This window comes from Mesocricetus auratus, unplaced genomic scaffold (assembly GCF_017639785.1).
Source record: "Mesocricetus auratus isolate SY011 unplaced genomic scaffold, BCM_Maur_2.0 Super-Scaffold_100053, whole genome shotgun sequence".
In the NCBI taxonomy this organism is placed as follows: domain Eukaryota; kingdom Metazoa; phylum Chordata; class Mammalia; order Rodentia; family Cricetidae; genus Mesocricetus; species Mesocricetus auratus.
Genome location: NW_024429230.1, coordinates 1,197,426 through 1,212,988, shown reverse-complemented (window position 1 = coordinate 1,212,988; position 15,563 = coordinate 1,197,426). Strand labels below are relative to the sequence as shown.

General features: G+C 44.9%; 1 protein-coding gene across 2 annotated transcripts in view; it reads right to left on the bottom strand.

Annotated features, from left to right (window-relative positions):
• Positions 1 to 14,757, bottom strand: part of Vcl (vinculin) — an 88,389-nt gene extending 73,632 nt beyond the window's left edge. The window contains exon 1 of one of the 2 annotated variants that reach the window (XM_005083535.4): positions 14,482 to 14,757. In XM_005083535.4, the coding sequence (XP_005083592.1) occupies positions 14,482 to 14,649 (168 nt within the window). In that variant the 5' untranslated portion in view covers positions 14,650 to 14,757. The remainder of the gene's footprint in view (positions 1 to 14,481) is intronic. The other variant, XM_005083536.4, reaches the window with a different exon arrangement.
• Positions 14,758 to 15,563: the final 806 nt, after the last annotated feature.

The window sequence follows — 15,563 nt, the reverse complement described above, 5'->3', positions numbered from 1 at the left end:
CATGTGGTATGTGAACATATGAAGGCAAATCACTCATATACATAAAGTAATATATTTTTGGTTGTAAACCTACCCTTTGGGCTGGAGAGATGGCTCAGAGGTTAAGAGCACTGACTGCTCTTCCAAAGGTCCTGAGTTCAATTCCCAGCAACCACATGGTGGCTCAGGACCATCTATAATGAGATCTGGTGCCCTTTTCTGGCCTGCAGACATACATGCAGGCAGAATACTGTATGCATAATAAATAAATAAATCTTTTTAAAAAAGCATCTCTCCAGATCATTTTTTAAAAGTCTTAAGTTACTGCTTATGTTTTCTTTCCTTAAGTCTAAAAATAAAACTATTAAAAGACTGAAAATAATGTATACAACTTCCAGGCTGGTAGCTGAGTCATATTAGAAGTCTGTTACTCTTAAAGTTGATAGGGCCTTTGAAGGAAGAATTCTATACTTGCTTTTTTCTTTTAAACAAGAAATATGAAGCTACTTCGGTGTACAGCATAGTAGGTATTCATACTACCTATCATACTACACTGGCTGTTCCAGATACTGATGAATTCTACTTTTTGCAGACAGAACAGATTAGCTCTATCTAGAGGCTGATTCCATTTATTATTTCATTGGGTAGCCTGGTTACATCTTCAGTTCTTGTTTGTTACTAAAATTTATTGTTTGTTTGTTTGTTTGTTTGTTCAGACACTGTCCTGGAACTAGCTCTTGTAGACCAGGCTAGTCTCGAACTCCCAAAGATCCACCTGCCTCTGCCTCCAGAGTGCTGGGATTAAAGAAGTACACCACCACCCGCCTGGCAAAATTTACTTATTTTTACTTATGTGTATGTGTCTGTGTGAATGTATAGTGTGCACGTACTCACAGAGGCCAGAAAGGGCATTAGTTCTCTTGGAGCTGGAGTCACAGGTAATTATGAGCTGCCTGATGAAAGTTCTGGGAACCAAACTTGGGTCCTCTGGAAAAGCAATAAGTGCTCTTAACTGCTAAGCCACAATTTGTTTCGTTAGAAAATAAGATGACCCAGAACATGGCGGCACCTACCTGTAATTCTAGTACCTGAGACACTGAGGTAGAAGGATCAGGAGTACAAAGCCATCCTAGCATACAGGATATGTTCAAAATCAGCTTGGGCCACAGGAGGCCCTGTCTAAAAAGGAATGCGTCAGAAAGGGGCTGGACAGACGGCTCAGAGGTTCAGCACACACATTGCTCTTGTAGAGGACCCAACTTTGATTCCTAGCACTCACACCTAGTTGCACACAACCAGCTCCAGGGCACCAGCACTGAAGTGCAACCAAACACACACACTATACACACACACACAAGCACAATTAAATAAACCTTTTACGTATACCGTGTTCTGCCTGCACACCAGAAGAGGGCACCAGATCTCATTACAGATGGTTGTGAGCCACCATGTGCTTGCTGGGAATTGAACTCAGGACCTCTGGAAGAGCAGCCAGTGCCCTTAACCTCTGAGCCATCTCTCAAGACACTAAATAAATCATATTTAAATGAGTGAGAAGGAGAGAAGGGAGGGAGAAAAGAGGGAAGAAAGGTAGGACAAGAAGTACTTAAACTAACAACTCAAATCCTAAACGCTTGCCTTAAATTGGGAGAGAAATGGAACACTTTTTCCTTCCTATTATTGCCAATCAAAAGACAGCAATTAAAATTGTAAGCAAGGCCGATTCTTACAATTTCAGCTACTTGGGGAACTAAAACGATTATTTGAAGCTAGGAGTTTGAGACCAGCCTGGGTAACACAGCAATATCGTCAAAAGGAGAGGGAAGTAAAAAGGGGAAAGGGAAGACAGATGGTTAACACAAATGGGTGTAAAGCCGGGGTTTAACTCCCATCCACCCACCTCCATAAGGAGGGAGGGGAAAAGAAAGAATAGGAAAACTGGAAACCAAAGGTGCAGCTGTGATATTTTCCCCACAGCTGATAAAACTGTATATCCCACAACATATGGAATTCTACTGAAAGCTTTCACTGGCATTTTGCCTTGTTGAATAAAAGTTAGAGCTATGCTCAGGCATTTTTTAAGTCAGTCTTTTCACTGAATTAACATTTAAAATGTGACTTAAAACCATGTAAAAGAATATTAGTGATAAAATCTAATACATACTGCACTCTTAACTATGTGTCAAAAATAGTTCTAAATATTTTTATGAACTCATTTAATACAATACTGTGAAGTACTTTACCTTTATTTTAGAGAAGATCATGTAAACCAGGAACTAAATAATTTCCACTCTGGTTCCTAACACCACATAGCAATAGTGGTTTTGTGGGGAGGATTAAGGCTTATCTTACTCTTCATTATGGGGGGAGGGGTCAGTGCAGGTGACTGCAGTATCCAGACAACAGAGGCAAGTACCCTAGAGCTGGAGTCACGCGGGTTTTGAGCTGCCAACATAGGTGCTAGGAACCAAACTATGGCCATTGGCAAGGGCAGAAGACAGCACTGAGTCATCTCTCCAATCCCAATGGTGAGTCGTTTAACTCTTAACCATTAGACTCTACTATTCTCCCTCTCCAAAATTATCGTTATGATTCTACACTGGTATCTATATCTAAAGTCTGATTGGGGTATTTGCTAGTTGTTAACTCATACTAGATGCATTGTACCAAGGTTGGCTATTCTGTTCATTTGAAAGGATCAAAATTCATAGAGACAACCAAATCCATGTCTTATTTTTATTTATACTTACATATTCTCTATAAATCTATGATGGGCCAAGGCAGGATTATCTCCATATGCACACTGGGGTTGTGCTTGAAATGTATTCAATATGAATTAGACGGCTGCATTGCATGCAATGCTCTATATATATTAATATCCTAGCATTGCTCACAATATCCAATAATTAGCCCACTTTTACATCTTTATCTTATGTTATTTTATTGAGACAGGGTCTTATGTAGCCTGGAAATCTCTATGTAGTCCAGAACGGCCTTGACCTTAGGGATCCTTCTGTCTATGCCACCAGAAAACTGGAATAAAAGATGTGCACCACCATGCCCAGCCTCTCCCCACCTCTTATTTTAACTATATGAATAAAAACATATTTTCCACTTGGTAAACAATGAGGATTCTAGGGTGGGGACAGAAAGAAAGCTAAAAACATTGGGAAGGTAAATAATAGAGGTCCACCAACTTTCAACTCTTAGGAATGAGCATGCCTTTTTCTTTCCTCACAAAAAGCTTACTTGAGGGAATAATTTACGCTCAGTTCAAAAGAAGGAATGGCTTTAACCTGCATGGTGGCCAGCTGTGCCAAGAACTGCAGCAAATTCAGCTTTCCTCTTGAAAGTCACTCAACTGGAAATCTTATCAGTGGGAAGTTCTCTAAGGGCCAATGACTCTATTTTCTGCAACCCAGTATGAGTCTCAAAACAGTCCTGATACTTAGCTCTCCTTCTCTATGCACACATACACAGCCCACACTCACAACCTAGAGAAAGCCTGACTTCTCAGAAAAGTAGCAGTACCCAGTATAACACCCCATTATTTATGAGTCCTTTTCTCCTGGTGGTGGCACCAGGATATAATGACATGTGAGGACAGGACAAGAGAACTACCAGGTCTTCCTACAGCAGCAAGAGATAGAAAGCTAACCTCATCACGAAATAACCCACCTGGACTCCAGAAAGACCAAATGCCAGAGACCACCACACTGAAGAAGGGACTAACGAGTCCTTGTCCTCAAGAAACCACATTCAAGGACAGTGGGGAAGCAAGGGAAGAAAAGCTTCAATAAATCAATCATCCAGGACTGATGGCCCAGTGTATGAAGGACAAAACTGACAGTCTTGCCAAGGGAAAGAAGCCAGCGCGCCTTCCATTTCCTGTGTCGACCTGTCTAAGTCCCCTTTCACTCAGTACCCTACCATCTACATACCATCTCTGCACGTAATGCACACACTCAAACAAATTTAATCCATGAGTCTTTGACAACTTGTCTTTAAAAGAACATTGAAACAGGTCTCTCAGGACCTCACTGCTAATTCTGGAGTTACTACATTGTATACTTACTGGAAGAGCAGACAGGTAACTATAGCATAACTTCCTATACAGACTATGGAAGGTAAAGTATCAAGGGTGTTCTAAGTGATCAGGTCTCCACTCTTTTCTTCGTATTCTTTATTTTTAAGACGTAGTCTCACATCGCCTGGGTGGTGGCACACGTCTTTAATCCCAGCATTCGGGAGGCAGAGGCAGGCGGATCTCTGTGAGTTCGAGGCCAGCCAGGTTCTACAGGAGCTAGTTCCAAGACAGCCTCCAAAGCCATAGAGAAACCCTGTCTCAAGGGGGAGGGGGGAGAAGAAAAAAAAAAGACATAGTCTCACTATGCAGCTCTGGCTAATTTGGAACCTTCTGTGTAGACCAGGCCTGCCTCTGCCCCCTATGTAACAGCCAGCTTTTACTACAAATTTATTAGCAGGACAGTTCATTAGAGGTAGTTCTTGTTCTCATTTACACTTTTCATTTAATGGTAAAAAATTACCAAATTGGGGTACAATTTTAGAAAAACACAATGCCTTTAATCCCAGCACTCTGGCAGCAGAGGTGGTCGAGGCCAGGACAGTCAGAGCTGTTACAAAGAGAAACCCTGTCTTAAAAAAAAAAAAAAAAAAAAAAAAAGGACAACCAAGTTCAGAAAGCCCGAAAAGCAGAAACACTGAGAAATGAATAGAACAGCTACATTTTCAATAGTGAAAATTAATTTGCAAACCGGGAATGTTGGTGCAGTATTCAGGGTGGCAGTCAAGAGGATTTTGAGTTCCAGGACAGCATGCATTACATAGTAAAATCCTGTCTCCAAAAATATATAATTTGTAACAAGGAAAATCTTATCTAAGTGTCCTAGCACACAAATATACTCCCAGAACTCAGTAGGGGGAATCAATTTTTAGACTAGTCCAAGCTCTATGAGACTGAGGCAGGAAAAGAGATCTTGAGTTCAAGTCCAGCCTGGGCTACATAGCCAGCTCAAGGAAACCTAAGCCACAAAGCAAAACAATGTTTGGGGGACAGGGAGGAAAAATTTGTTTTTTTCTAGTCCTATACATAACACCTATAGAAAGGTTTAAAGGTTAGAATAGGGTTAGATTTATCTGAAAGGAACAATTATCTGACTGCACAGAGCTTTATTCTAAAGACACAAGATCAGCTTAGCTTCTGTGATCCATCCCACCTAGAAGACTACTTCTTTTGGTGGAGCCCAAATGCTGGTGTCAGCTCCTGAAATGCCAAGCTTTCATTTGTAAGGAGAGATCTAGGTACCTGTGGCGCTGACCACACCCATTTTGGGCGTGGCCACAGGTGAGTAGGCTGTGGAATAAAGGGCTGAGGAGAGGGGCACTTGCTCTCTTTCCGGGTTCGGGTCAGGTCTCAAAAGGCTGTAGAGACTAACCTGGGTTTTCGGTTTCTCATGTAAGTAATTTCTCACAATAAATAACCAACAACATCCATATTCCATGTACTGTTATATTTCCTCTATATTCATTTCTCTTTCTATTTCATATTGAAATACATAATGCTGAGTCATTTAAGTTGATGTCATGTGTTTTACACACACACACACATACACAGAGAGACAGAGACAGAGACAGAGAGAGACAGAGAGAGATCCAGTTGTGACAACATAAGGTTTAATACAAAGGCTGGACTTGGATCAGCCAGGAAGCAAAGCAGCAGCCAATCAACTTGAAATCTTTGTCTCCTGCCATATGGTTCAAGGAAATACAGCTCTTTAATGTGGAATTCATGACTCATAGTATGAGGCTACACTGTACCCAGCAGGACTCCAAATAATAGAGGAACACCTGGTCTCAATCGTTAAATTTTTTAAAGGCACTCCCAAAAAGAGAATGCAAAATCCCATGCCTCTTCCAGACAGGAGGCAGAGTCTTGAGCTATGAATTTAGTAAGTGGCCTGCATAGTTAAAATGACTCCTAAACAGAGAAACCACAACTCAAAATAGCCTGAACACTTCTGTTATCTCACACACGGGGCAGCTAGTCATCCACTCCTCCCTTAGTACATATTTGACCTCTATTAGCCAGAGCCATTATAAATTTGTGAGGCTTCAAATTTGGCTATACCGGATGTTTGAAAGCTAGAGACCAGAAGTGCCAATTATACATTGATTCCTAATGTTGTATACATTAAAATGAATACTATACAGATTCATTTAAATTTTTGAAAATGTGTGTTGTAAGTCTATGACCAGAACAGACACAGAACTAAAAGCTACTGGAGAAGACAAACCCCTAAGATAAGCATCACCCCGGAGCACACACATGACCCCACTACACTTCAGCACACTAAGAGCCTATTAGGAGGCTTTTAAAAAAAAAATACATGTGCTTCTTAAATTTTTCCTACAGTTGAGGTGGGGAGTGAGCATGGCACTCAGAAAATAGCTTGCAGGAGTTAGCTCTCTCCTACCATGTAGGCTCCCGTGATCAAACTTGTCAGGTTTGGTGATAGGTTGTCCAGTTCAGCAACAAGCACCTTTACTTGCTAAGCCATTCTTGCTGGTTCTCTGCTTTTAAGTGATTGCCCTCTCAGTATATGTATGTATGTGTGCATGCATGAATACACACACACACACACACACACACACACACACACACACAGTGGTTAAATACATAAAATAAACAGGCTGCTTAATTTATGTTTAAACTTGTTTATGTTTATGTATGAGTTTTTGACTACAAGTATGCATGTGTGGTACATGTATGCCTGTTACTCATGGATATCAGAGAGTGCCAAACCCCCTGGGACTGGAGTTATGAATGACTGTGAACCACCACGTGAACCAAACCCAGATCTTCTTTGCACACAACAAGTGCTCATAACCACTGAGTCATCTCTATGGGCCTAGGCTGCTTTATTTTTCAGTAAACAGACAAGATGTGTTGTATTAATACCCAAGGGAACCCTACCTCTATAAAGAGAGGGTTTAATGCCACCCTTTCTTCATACAATAACGGGGATGAGGAGGGGACACACCAAAGCTTCCTGTGTCTGTTTAGAATTGTACCAATGCTGTGTATATAACAGCTAACTTCCTACTTTGTAGATCTAAACAAACATTGAAGTTGGGGCCCCATTAAAATTACAAAGATAGTTGCAGAAATATACATAACTTCCATACAACTTCTGTTCTCTCAGATACATGAGTATAAAAGCAGTTAAGAAAGGCATGCCAACAACCTCTGGCCTCCACACATGCACACACAGACAAGAGCAAAACACACGTGCAAACAGGCTTAGGCATGCAGACACACACACACACACATGTTTCATGAAGTTTAAATGATTATAAATATCCTTATTTTCTTTATTAACTGTTCTGTTTCGATTTTAAAATTAGGAAATACAAAAACATGTTAAGAAAAGGCTCACCCACAAGCCTACCACCTGGATGTCATTACTGCTTGAACTGAGACAAATCTACCACCAACCAAAAGACACTAAGACAATACTAAGCTCAGATACAAAGAACAAAATTAATTACTGACTTCTTTTAAAGGGCAAAGCAGACTTTCCCATATATGAGCTTAAAGTGAAGACAATGCCACTATTGATCCCAGCACTGGTCCCACGAACTTATGATGTATGGGTAAGGCACATAAAAGTCAAGGTCACAAAACCCCTAAACATAAATATCTCATGAGCCGAGGAATAGTGACAGCTCAGACGCAAAGGGAGATGAAGCACCATAAGCCCATCAATAAAGCTGGCACGGCTGCAACGGTCACAGCAGAGACTGACAGTGGCTACGGGCCACTTAAGAAAAGGAAAAGATTGCCTATGGTGCAGTGTGACGGGCAGCCTGGGGTTCACCAAAGTCCACCCTTCTCAGAATGCACACCCCTCCTTTTCACTCCAGCCTCACATCCTTCCCTTTTCTACCTCCTCTCCTGTGTCTCACTGAGGCACCCAACTTGCTTTTTGTGTTTAAAATGGCCTCCATGTAATGGACTATCATTTAGAAAAAAAAGAAGAAAGTTCTGAGACCTACTACACTATGGATAAACCTTTAAAAAAAATAGCAAAGTGAAAAGGGGCCAGACGCAAAAGCCACATGTTGTGTGATTCCAATTACAGGAGTGTCCAGGAGAAGCAAATGCAGGCCTGGGATGGGAGAGTGTGGGGTCGTGCAGGTAAAAGGATAAAGGAGAGAGTGGATGCTGCAAATGGGGGCGTGGTTTCTTTCTGTGGATGCTGCAAATGGGGGCGTGGTTTCTTTCTGTGGATGCTGCAAATGGGGGCGTGGTTTCTTTCTGTGGATGCTGCAAATGGGGGCGTGGTTTCTTTCTGTGGATGCTGCAAATGGGGGCGTGGTTTCTTTCTGGGCAGTCCACATTGTTCTAAAAGGGGACAAATGGGAATGTGGGGGATGAGAAAAGGTTATAAGAGAGGTGAATATAATCAAAATATACACACCTTGACAGCATAACAAGCAGTGGTGTCGCACGCCTTTAATCCCAGCACTCAGGAGGCAGAGGCAGGCGGATCTCTGTGAGTTCAAGGCCAGCCTGGTCTACAGAGTGAGTTCCAGGATAGGCTCCAAAGCTACACAGAGAGACCCTAGCTTGAAAAACAAAAGAACAACAACAAAAAGAGAAAAAACAAAAACAATTAAACAAATGTGCAATGAAACCCATTATTATGTGTAACATGCTAATAAAAAGTCTTAAATAAATGATTCTAAAATTGGATCATAGCAAATTGCACAACAACAATATTACATAAAACAATTAATTGGGTGAACTGTATAGTATGGACGGACCTTGTATCTCAATAGAACTGTTCAAAACCATGATCTTATTTAGGATACTGGAAGAAAAGAAGACATAGCCAGGTATGGTAGTGTATACCAGAATCACAGCACCTAGGAGGCAAAGGCAGGAATATCACAAGTCCAAATCCAGTCAGGGATACATAGAAACTTCTAAGTCATCTAAGCCACACAGTGAATCCCTGCCTCAAAAAATAAATAAATAAAAATTAAAAAAACAAAACTAATCAAACAAAAAAAATTTTAAGCTGGGCAGCAGTGGCGTACACTTTTAGTCCTAGCACTCGGGAGGTAGAGGCAGGGGGATCTCTATGAGTTCGAGGTCTACAGAACGAGTTACAGAACAGGCTCCAAAGCTACCAAGAAACCCTGTCTCAAAGGAAAAAAAAAATGAAGTGGACCACTGGAGATAACTCCACAGTTAAAAAAGCACTTGCCGTACAAGTGAGAAGATCCATTAATTCACCACAGAACCCATTTAAATGCTAGATGGGTGGCAGCCTTCCTGTAATCCCAGCATTGGAAGGCAAGAGACAGGTGCTCCTCTGAGAAACAGCAAGAAACTAGCCATATCAGTGAACTCTGGGTTTGATTGAGAGACCCTGCCTCAGTGAATAAGATGCAAGAACAATTGAGGATGATTCCCAACATCAATCTTGGACTTCCACGTACAAAGTCACATATACCCACACATTGTGACCATGAAACATGCGCATGCGCGTGCGCACACAGTAAAAGAAAAACATCTTTTTAAAATCCTCAGCCGACCTCCCTTCTCCTTAAGCGTGGAACAAAAATGACTCAGGGGTTGGAGAGAGGGCTCAGCAAATTAAGAGCACTGCTGCTTTCCTAGAGGGTCCAGATGTGAGTCCCAGAACTCACATGGCAGCTCACGACTGTCTGTAGCTCCAGTCCCAGAAGATTTAGCACCCTCACACAAATATGCAGGCAAAACACTCACACACATAAAATAAAAGTAAACAAATCATCTTTAAAAGAGACAGAGACCTGTGAACAGTTATTACAACCACACTGTAGCTAGGCAGTGGTGGCACACACTTTTAATCCCAGCCCGGTCTACAGAGGGAGTTCCAGGACAGCCAGGGCTACACAGAGAGAACCTGTCTTGAAAAAATAAAAAAAAAACCAACTCAGTTGCTAGATATACAATGACCAAACTGCTATGCTTCAGACTACTAGAGCTAGGCATGGTGGCACACACCTTTAATTCTAGTCGATATGGGGGGGGGGATTGAGGAATTCCAAATCCAAACGAGTCCTGCTCCCCCAAAAGCAGTTCAAATTGGAACTTGTTTTTCAGGTGCTTGAAAATTCTGCACCTTTGCCTGGGTGGTTTCTTCGACTTATAAAACATCTATTAAATGTTCCAACTCTCTACCTTGACTGATCAGCTCAAACGCATCTTCCACAAAGCCTCTGCGGTTCTCCCATGGAGTAGTCTCTCTCTCCGTCCTCTGAATTTCCAGTGTTTCAATTCCCGGATGCCACCTCTGATTTCCAATCTATTATCACTTACTCAGCATTGTTCTTAATTGCCTTCACATGCATATAGGCTTCCAATAAATCTCTGTTTTGTAAGTGAATGGCCATGTTCAGCAAGCGAGAATTTCACCTTCCTCCAATAAGATTTAAATTTAGAAATATCCAGAAGTCATTTAGACACCAGCTTCTTAAACTATGGGTCATGAACTCATAGGGTGACATAACTGGAATGTAGAAAGGGTAAAATATGTGGCACCAGTAAAAGATTCCTCAGTCCACAATGGCTGAAAGTTCATTCAAATCAAACATGAAATAAACTGGAATGGTTTCTGGTCACGGATTGACTGTGCTGCATGGAGCAACTTCATTGTAGCTTTGGTTCTGAACATACAATATGCATATTTTGTACTGTGCTTGGCCTTATCTGAAACACCTTCACTCAGATTCAGAACTACCATTAGTTATAAAATGCAGTACTTTTACTGCACACACAGGCTTTTTACACTTCTAGAAATACCATGGTTTAATTATAGAAAGTCTAATACTTTCTTACCACCATTCCTAAGCATGTATCAAATGTATGTCTTTAGATTGTATTACATTCAGATGTTTGAGTTTTTTAAATGCTGTCTAAGTTGCTGACACATTGCATAAAGAAGAAAATCATTACATGGAATTTTGGCTTGGGACTAAGACAGGATTTCCAACAATTTCCGAAATGGCCCTTATACATAATTCTGCCACTTGGCAATACATATTTATGAGAAGCAGAGTTCTCAGAACTGCTGATTGTAAAATCAAAATACACATCAACTCGGAAAAACACTGAAGATGCTTAAGAATCAAGTATTCAGTCAAGATTCAATTCTTTTTTACATGTAAATTCTTTTTTACATGCAAAACTATCTCATTACTAGGCAAATTTACTTACATCTTTTATTAATGGTAAAATTCTATCTATACCAAAGAAATATTTTAAAATAAACTTATTATTTTACTAGTAAATACTTTTTTTACATGCCTATTTTATGCATCTGTATACCTGGAGTTGAATAAAAATTTCTCAGGCCAAAAGGAAAAGTATAAGAAGCTCTGTCTTGGACCACTGAGGGTATGCCAAGTAGCTGGGCACCAGGAATGCCCGTTCACTCAAACAAGACTTAATCTAGAATACATATGCAAATAATCTGAAAGAAATTTCCAAAGAGAAGTATTAGAATAAGGACGTAACCTCCCAAAGTCATTTCTGAGAAACACTCTTATCATATGAATTTCAAAACATTTGATCATTATTTTACAGAAACAGCCTGAGTTTTGCGAGGGCAGAATTCTATGATACAGTTATTAGTATTTTTCTACTACTTGTAAAATTAATTCCTTTTCCACCTCGAGCGGCATCTGGAACCTCGGCTTTAATTTCTTCAAGCCTTATAAGCCTGCTAACTCATCTCTTCTCACGGCCCCTCCTCCTTTAACCCTCTGTTATTGAGTCACCTGTGTGTCAGCGCTGGGCAGAAAGAAGAAAATGCTTCTACTTACATTGTGTTTTCCAGAGGAATTCGGAACCTGAGATATGCACAGGATCCACACAGTTAAGAAAAACAGTTGAGCTAGGAGATGGTGGCGCACACCTTTAATCCCAGCACTGGGGAGGCAGAGGCAGAAGGATCTCTGTGAGTTCAAGGCCAGCCTGGTCTACAGAGGGAGTTCCAGGACAGCCAGGGCTACACAGAGAAACCCTGTCTCAAAAAACCAAAAAGAAAGAGAGACAGAGAGAGGGAAACGGAGAGGGAGAGGGAGAGACAGAGGGAGAGAGGGGGAGGGAGAGAGATTGAGAGAGAAGGAAAACCATGTGTCCTTCCTCACACACCATTCTCTGCCTCATCCTCCCCAATCTGTGCGTATCGTTGGATAAGAACTTATGTTCAACAACCTATGTGCCATGTACCGCTTCAAGTCCAGTTTCTCTCCAACTTGCCTCCTGATCTACAATGGAGGCAATCTACTTAGTGAAACCTGGCAGTACCTTTGTTTATGACTGTTTATCAGCCCAATCCTTCCCACTTTCTAATTCAACTTCAAACACCTTTTGAAGATGTTGGGAAGTATGTTAACTACATGTAATTTTTTTCATCTTATATCTTGTATTCTTTATGTCTCATGACTATGGCCATCATAACTACCTATGGAGATTCTTTAAAAATAAAGATACAAAAGCCTTACCCCTGAAGAGCCTTCAGTACGTCTGGGATGGGAACCAGAGTATGTAAAAAGCCCTACTGGTTACTCTCATGCACACCCTGAGAGCCACTGATTTATTACAATGCTCTTTATGTGACACACATTCAATGCTTATTAATTCATGGCATGGAAGCTCATAGATGACTTTTCTCTAAATAGCCTACCCAGCTATCAGCCCCTTGATTCCACTAGCTGGGTTCCAAGTGCAACATGTGGTTTTAAGATTCCGTTCCCTCAAGTACTACAGAGAGGGACACCATTACCTTGTCTCGTTACATTGTTTCCCATTTGCTGAAAAACCAGAGGCCTGGAATGCAGCCATGTCAGACAACACTACATAAGAATGTACTCTGGGTCTGAGATTAAAATTAGTTACAAGGAGAACAAGAACGAGATAGACAGTCTGAATGAATACAGTGCTCCTACTCAGTAATTCCTTACTTAGTCTGTACAGAAGACCAGGAATTTGGTCTGAGGTCCATCCTCCCACCCCCATCTTCCTAGCTACCCAGTCTCCTGGAATGCTCGAGGCAGTCCCAGGCCTCTGAAGGCCCAGGAAGATGTTGAACGCACTAAAGTCCTGTAATCAGATAAGTAACACAAGCCCCACCCGACTGACAGTTGACCTATCAACTACCCTGACACACCATTTACACAGCTCAGTTCGGAAGCAGTATGAACTTTCCCTGAGTTGGTCTTCAGTCTGAGCCACACCCCAGCCTGGAGCAGGTGTGACACTAGCCAGGGAGCAGTTAGGGGACTCTTGTCTACATCTCTTCCCCCATTTGGGAACTGGGCAGCACCTCGGTTATTAGGACCGCGGGCTAGGAAGATGAGTGAAGAGCTGGAGGCCCGCAGGAAAGCGTGGGCTGGGAGAGGACGCCCCAGTCTTCCCCGGGCCGACCGGGGCTGCAGATCCCAGATGCCACGGGCCTCTCGCAGGAGCTCCATCTTGCTTCCTGCCAGAAGGAAAGGCAGAGGAGCAGCCCCCCACACACACACAGCCCCCCCCACACACACCCGAATCTGGAAAGGCCCCGAATCTGACAGCAGCGGGCTGGAAAGCTTCTCGGGGGATGCAGTGAATGGCTACGGGTCGGGCAGCGGGAAGAGCAGGACTCCCGGTCACTGCTCCGCGGTGCTGGAGTGCCGGAGGGGTGAGCCCCGCGGGAGAGGAGGCGGCCGCAGAGACAGCAGGAAGACAGTTCTGGGGGGGAGGCATCAGACGCCAGCGGCCCTGGGCAGGGCAGGGCAGGGCAGGGGGGCCTCGAGGGGACAGAGGTGTTAGAAAGGCGAGCGGCCGGGTGCAGATGAGAATCCTCGGAGGGAGAAGGCGAGAGAACCACCCACAGGCTGGACAGGGGAGGCCTAAAAAGGAGCTGAGAGCAAGGTAGTCAACTCGAGGGACGGGAGCCGACCCAGGGGAGGGGCAGACAACCAGACAGCCATCGGTTCCAGGGACCCTACTGGGGGCGCGCACACACACGCACGCACACACACAAGCACACACACACAAGCACACACACACGCACGCACACACACAAGCATACACACACAAGCACACACACACGCACACACGCACGCACACACACACGCACACACGCACACACACGCTAGGCACTTCACAAGCAAAACCTCGCTGACTCTTCACAACACAGCCCCGGGGCAGGGCTGCTGGTGACTGTCCCATTTTACAGACGAGGAAACTGAGGCCCCGACAGGCTCAGGGACTTGCTCAAGGTCACAGCGTGGAGAAACCGGCATTGGGGACCACGGCACTGCCCTGGAGCCCACCCCGCGCAGAGCCACAGGCAAGGTAGCCTACGAACGCCGGCATGCGGGCGGGCGGGGACCCTGGGGACGTGTCCCGCCCGCGCTCAGCCCCAGGCCCGGCGCGCTCACCCGGACGAGGTTGCTGACGGCCGCCTGCACGGCGGCCACGGGCGCGGTGAGGTCAGGGATGGCTTTGCCGTCCACCTCGCCCTCCTCGTGCATAATCACCAGGTGCGAGATCTGCTGCGCCACCGGCTCCAGGATGCTCTCGATCGTGCGCGTGTGGAACACCGGCATCGCGGCGGCTGGCGGGGCGGCGAACCGCGGGCGACGGGACACTGGGATCGGCGGGGCCGGGAGCCGGCGGCGAGGGACGGACTCGGAGCGGCGACTGGAGCCCGGGCTTCCCTCGGCGGAGCCAGCCCCACGGGCGCCCCGCCCCCCGCGTCACCGCGCCCAATGGAGACGCCGCTCGGGCCCCGGCCGCGGCTCCTATTGGTTCTCCTTCAAGGAGCTCCGCCCCGCCCCACCCCCAGGCCGCGCCGCCAGAGTCCCGCCCCGCCCCCATTCCCAAGGGAGGGGCCTGGGATCCGGGCTGCGCCTCAGGGATTGCGACCGGATTCCCGAAGCCGCTCGCGGGGCGCGCCTTATAAGGGCATGGTGGGAGCGGAGCGTGCGGCGGCGGCCCGCTGGCCCCGCCCCCGGGCCCGCCTCCCGCCTCCGAGCGGCGGAGCTCCGCCCCTCCGCAGGATCGCCTCGGCGGGGCGGGATCGCCCGTGCTGGCCCGAGTCTGAGGAGACCCCGCTGTCCTCTCCCGCAGGGGGCTCAACTTTCCCTTCGCTCGGCTGTCTCCTCCCAGTGGTTCAGGAGAACGTGAGAGGTCCACACACAAAACCACACGTAGAAGCGTGAGTGCCCGGTGAGTCACACGGCCCTCGCACAGTCACAGTCGTTTGTGACACTGTCGCAACGTGTGGCACTTCCCAGACTTAGGTGTACGCGTTCACTGGATAGTATGTGTTTTCTAAACGAAGGAGAACGTTTTCTTAGAACTAGAGATATGTCGGGCGGTGGTGGCGCACGCCTTTAATCCCAGCACTCGGGAGGCAGAGGCAGGCGGATCTCTGTGAGTTCGAGGCCAGCCTGGTCTACAGAGTGAGTTCCAGGACAGCCTCCAAAACAATACAGAGAAACCCTGTCTCAAAAAACAA